The 3,966-nt window shown below is 48.1% G+C and overlaps 3 protein-coding genes and 1 long non-coding RNA gene across 8 annotated transcripts in view; all 4 read left to right on the top strand.

Annotated features, from left to right (window-relative positions):
• The window catches only part of LOC108228770 (zinc finger protein 708-like), a 17,442-nt gene extending 15,952 nt beyond the window's left edge, over window positions 1-1,490 (top strand). For both annotated transcript variants that reach the window (XM_037979852.1, XM_037979846.1), the window contains one exon: window positions 482-1,490. In XM_037979852.1, coding sequence (XP_037835780.1) covers window positions 482-1,271 — 790 coding nt within the window. In that variant the 3' untranslated portion in view covers window positions 1,272-1,490. The remainder of the gene's footprint in view (window positions 1-481) is intronic.
• The window catches only part of atg16l1 (ATG16 autophagy related 16-like 1 (S. cerevisiae)), a 48,914-nt gene that overhangs the window by 9,167 nt on the left and 35,781 nt on the right, over window positions 1-3,966 (top strand). The window lies entirely within an intron of this gene.
• rnf168 (ring finger protein 168) overlaps window positions 1-3,966 on the top strand; it is an 8,359-nt gene that overhangs the window by 732 nt on the left and 3,661 nt on the right. The gene's annotated exons all lie outside the window — the stretch shown is intronic.
• Window positions 2,662-3,966, top strand: LOC119617720. Its single transcript, XR_005234114.1, has 3 exons — window positions 2,662-2,923; window positions 3,644-3,809; window positions 3,913-3,966. It is a non-coding gene; the product is annotated as an uncharacterized LOC119617720 (long non-coding RNA).

The raw sequence follows: 3,966 nt of genomic DNA, 5'->3' as shown, positions 1-3,966 counted from the left end.
ACACACACACACACACACACACACACACAGGCTCTGCTGATAGGCCACTCCCCTCCTCCTGACAGCTGCGTCTGCTTCAACCAATCAGAAACCAGTTCTGTCTGTTGGACCACCCCACTGTGTGCAGTTTTATTTGTCTACCTGTTGAATTTGAAGGAAGTCCTCCTCCTTCATTAGTGTGTCCCACAGCATGATGCTACCACCACCATGCTTGACAGTTGGCACAGTATTCCAACGTCCTTCTTGTCATTGTGGCCAAACAGCTCGTTTCTCCAGAGGACATTTGGTTTGTCCACGGGGACAGCTGCAGGTTCCAGTCCAGCTTGAAGCTTCTGTCCTGGTCCTCTCAGTCAGGGGGATGGAAAACAGGGCCACTGATGTTCCAGCTGTTTCTGAACCCACAACCCTAACTGCTTCCATCTACTGATGGCAGACTGATGAGACATTCAAGTATTAAAAGCTGACCTGTTTCCCTCCCCAGGTGTGATCAGTGTGGCGAGGGCTTCTCAGGGACCTGGGCTCTGAAGACCCACATGCTGGTTCATGGTGTGGAGAAGCCCTTCATGTGTGACCTGTGCGGAAAGACGTTTTTCTACAACTGTCAGCTACAGAAGCACCAGCAGCTTGTTCACGGCGCTGCAGACCGCCGACAGGCCGGTGCAGAACCGGGCCGGCGCAGACCGACCGGCGTCAGACCGTTCAGCTGTAAAATCTGTCTGAAGAGTTTCAGCAGCAGCAGCACCCTGAGGACGCACGAGAAGAGCCACAGCCAGGACAAAGAGTTCTCCTGTGACACCTGTGGGAAGGCCTTCCACCTGCGCCACCTGTTCCTCTACCACCAGCGCCAGCACAGCGGCGACCGGCCGCACGTCTGCACCTTCTGCAGCAAAGGCTTCCTGCTGGCGTCGCAGCTTAAACAGCACGAGCTGCTGCATACCGGAGTCAAACCGCATCGCTGCGAGCACTGCGGCAAGGAGTTCAGGACGCCGCAGAACTACCACCGCCACCTGCTGGTCCACACGGGAGAGAAACCGTACCAGTGCGGCGTGTGCAGCAGGAAGTTCAGGCAGTCCAACCAGCTGAAGTCCCACATGCAGATCCACACCGGCATCAAGCTGTACTCCTGCCCCCGCTGCCAGCAGGGCTTCTCCGACTCCCGGCAGCTGAAGAAGCATCGCTGCGGAGACGACTCCTCGGACTCTGTGGAGTCCAGCAGCAAGCGCAGGAAACACAGGGAGGAGTTCACCTGGGCCGTCGACTTCAGCAGCTAGAACAGGTGGAAACACCTGACTGGCAGCCAGAACCCAACAACTAGAACAGGTAGAAACACCTGACTGGCAGCCAGAACCCAACTAGAACAGGTAGAGCGGTAAGTTCTCTCCAGTAAAAAGAAACTCCTGGTCCTTTCTTTGTAAGGTGATTAAAGGAATAATTACCTGAGACTCGCTGACCCGTGACACTGCTGACAATAAAAACTGCAACATATTAAACTAAGTCTGGGTCTTTGTTTGCATCTGCTGAATAAAGAAGATAAATGAACTCACGCCTGTTAGGGTACGAGCAGACATCAGTGACTCTGAGTGCAGCTTTACTGATCTGTGGCTTTTCAGGAAAAATTCAAATCTTTTTTTATTTACATGTAAACACTGAAGCAGGAAACATTTACAGATTTTATTGTTAAAGCTGGTTCAACTTTTATCACATCTGAAACAAATGTTTAAAAAGGTTTTAATTATCTGTTGATTACATGTTGATAACCTGGTTATAGGTTTATCTGTTAACTACATAATTACCTGGTGATCATAAGTTAATTAATGGTAGTTTTCCATTAATTATCTGTTAATTATCTATTATTGTGGCTGAGTGAGGTGATCCATCCATCAGGAGTTTGAATTCTCTCCTCATTATGGAGTTCAGGTGACCTTAGAGAAGTCTGACCCCACCGTGACCCCACCGTGACCCCACTGTGACCCCACGCTGACCCTGTCTGTAAGAAAAGTGGATCAGAGGCTCTCGGGACAAACTGCTCTCTTCTTACCTTCAGGACAACATTTTAAGACCTTTTTGGGAACTTTTGTAGATTAAATTAAATTTAAAAGTTTCTTTATAGTTTGATATTGCTCTTTTTTATCTTAAATGCTGTTTTGTTTGTTGATATTTGACGCCCTGTATACCTGTTTATCTAGAGTTGTTGTATTATAAAATAAAATGATTTCTTTAAACTGTAAACTTATTAATGATTGCTATATTTAGATGTTTTACTTTTAGATATTTCAGTTGCCCAGCTGTATCTCGTGAGATAAACACATGACCGTGCGCACAGAGAGACAGTCCTGTTTTTTACCGTTACTGGGCGATAATAAAAATGTGGGAGTAAAGAGGAATAAAGCAGTTACAGATAAACCGAATAAGTCAACAATAACATTCACATTTACAGATTATCTCAGAAGTTTAAAACATTTCTGTTTCCACCAACAACATCCTAAAAAGGTTAAAAAAACAAAAACAACTGGACTTTATTCTGTAGCTGAAGACTTCAGGTACAGACTGTCCTGGATGTCAGAATCTCCACCCGAACCTGAGCTCAGTCCAGCAGGCGGCGCTGTCGCTGCTCTTCGCGGCTTCATACCCGATAAAACTCACCGAAGAAGGAGGCTGCGGGCGCATGCGCAGTCCACCAACAGTCTGTTAACGCGGGGTTTTGGCGTTGACCTCCGACCTCCGGTAACCGGGAGCTCTCTCCGGTGACTCGGGAGTTTCCGGTGATTCGGGTGTCAACATGAGGCGGCTCGGGCTCGGTTCCGGGCGGTTCGCGCTCATATCCGGTGGCTGTTAGCGGCTTTGACCCGCGTCAACCCGAACCAACTGTAACACAACGGAAGCTAACGTTAGCATCAACCGAACCGGAGCTGCTGAGCCTCAGGTGAGCCGTCAGCCGTCTGGGTTCAGGTGGGTCTCGGGTCAGGTTCCGTCTCTGGAGAAGAGTTTGGACCTGACGGGTGTTCGGCGGCACCAACACGCCATCCCCTCCCTCAGATTTGAGCCGAACGTTCTGCAGAACCTCAGTCTGAGGCGAAGCTACAAAGTTTTACTGACAAACAGAAACTTTTTCAGTTCGGAGCGATGTTCTCGTGGTACCGCTGACCCACAGTACCCCCTTCAGAACCGCTGCTGGCTCAGAAAGGAGACAACAAAGAATGGGTTCTGGGTTCTGGTACCGAGTTCTCTACAAGAGTTAATGTTCTTGATCCCAGAGGAAAATTCAGAAAGTCCAGTAGCATCATGACATGAAATGATCCCTTTAATGAACACATTAAAGACAATAAATCTGTGAAATGTTTGTTAAGATGTTAAATAAACACTTTAAACTCTGTTTAAATTTAACAGATTACAAACTACCGTTTCTTATCATTTATAAGTTTTTTGTTGCGTTGATCAGTTTAGTTTCTGAGCTTCAGTTCAAAGTGTTTAAAGTTAAACTGCTGAGTCACAGGAAGCGCTCAGCATGTTTCTTCATGGAATGCATATCGCCCGCCGCCTTTCATGATGAGGCGAGGATGACTCAGCAGTTACCAAACTTTATCTCAGCATCTGTCAGACGGATACTGAGCAGTAAAACACAAATCTGTGACGTTTGTTTCAGGCTGAAGAAGAGGAGGATGACGAAGATGTCATCAGTGTCAGGTGTGGAGTTGGATGGAGGCGGGACCAGAGAGTCCACGCTGACCCGGGACGACTGTCTGTGTCCCGTCTGTCTGGAGATCTTCATAGAACCCGTCACACTTCCCTGCACACACACCTTCTGCAAGGTAACACACACACACCTTCAGTAAGGTAACACACACACACCTTCAGTAAGGTAACACACACACACACACCTTCAGCAGAGACATGTTTGTGGTCTGTCCTCAGAGCTGCTTCCTGGAGTCGGTGGATAAGGCGACTCTCTGCTGCCCGCTCTGCAGG

Source organism: Kryptolebias marmoratus, linkage group LG2, assembly GCF_001649575.2.
Source record: "Kryptolebias marmoratus isolate JLee-2015 linkage group LG2, ASM164957v2, whole genome shotgun sequence".
Classification (NCBI taxonomy): domain Eukaryota; kingdom Metazoa; phylum Chordata; class Actinopteri; order Cyprinodontiformes; family Rivulidae; genus Kryptolebias; species Kryptolebias marmoratus.
Note: the sequence above shows the minus strand (reverse complement) of the source record. Positions and strands in the feature narration are given on the sequence as shown.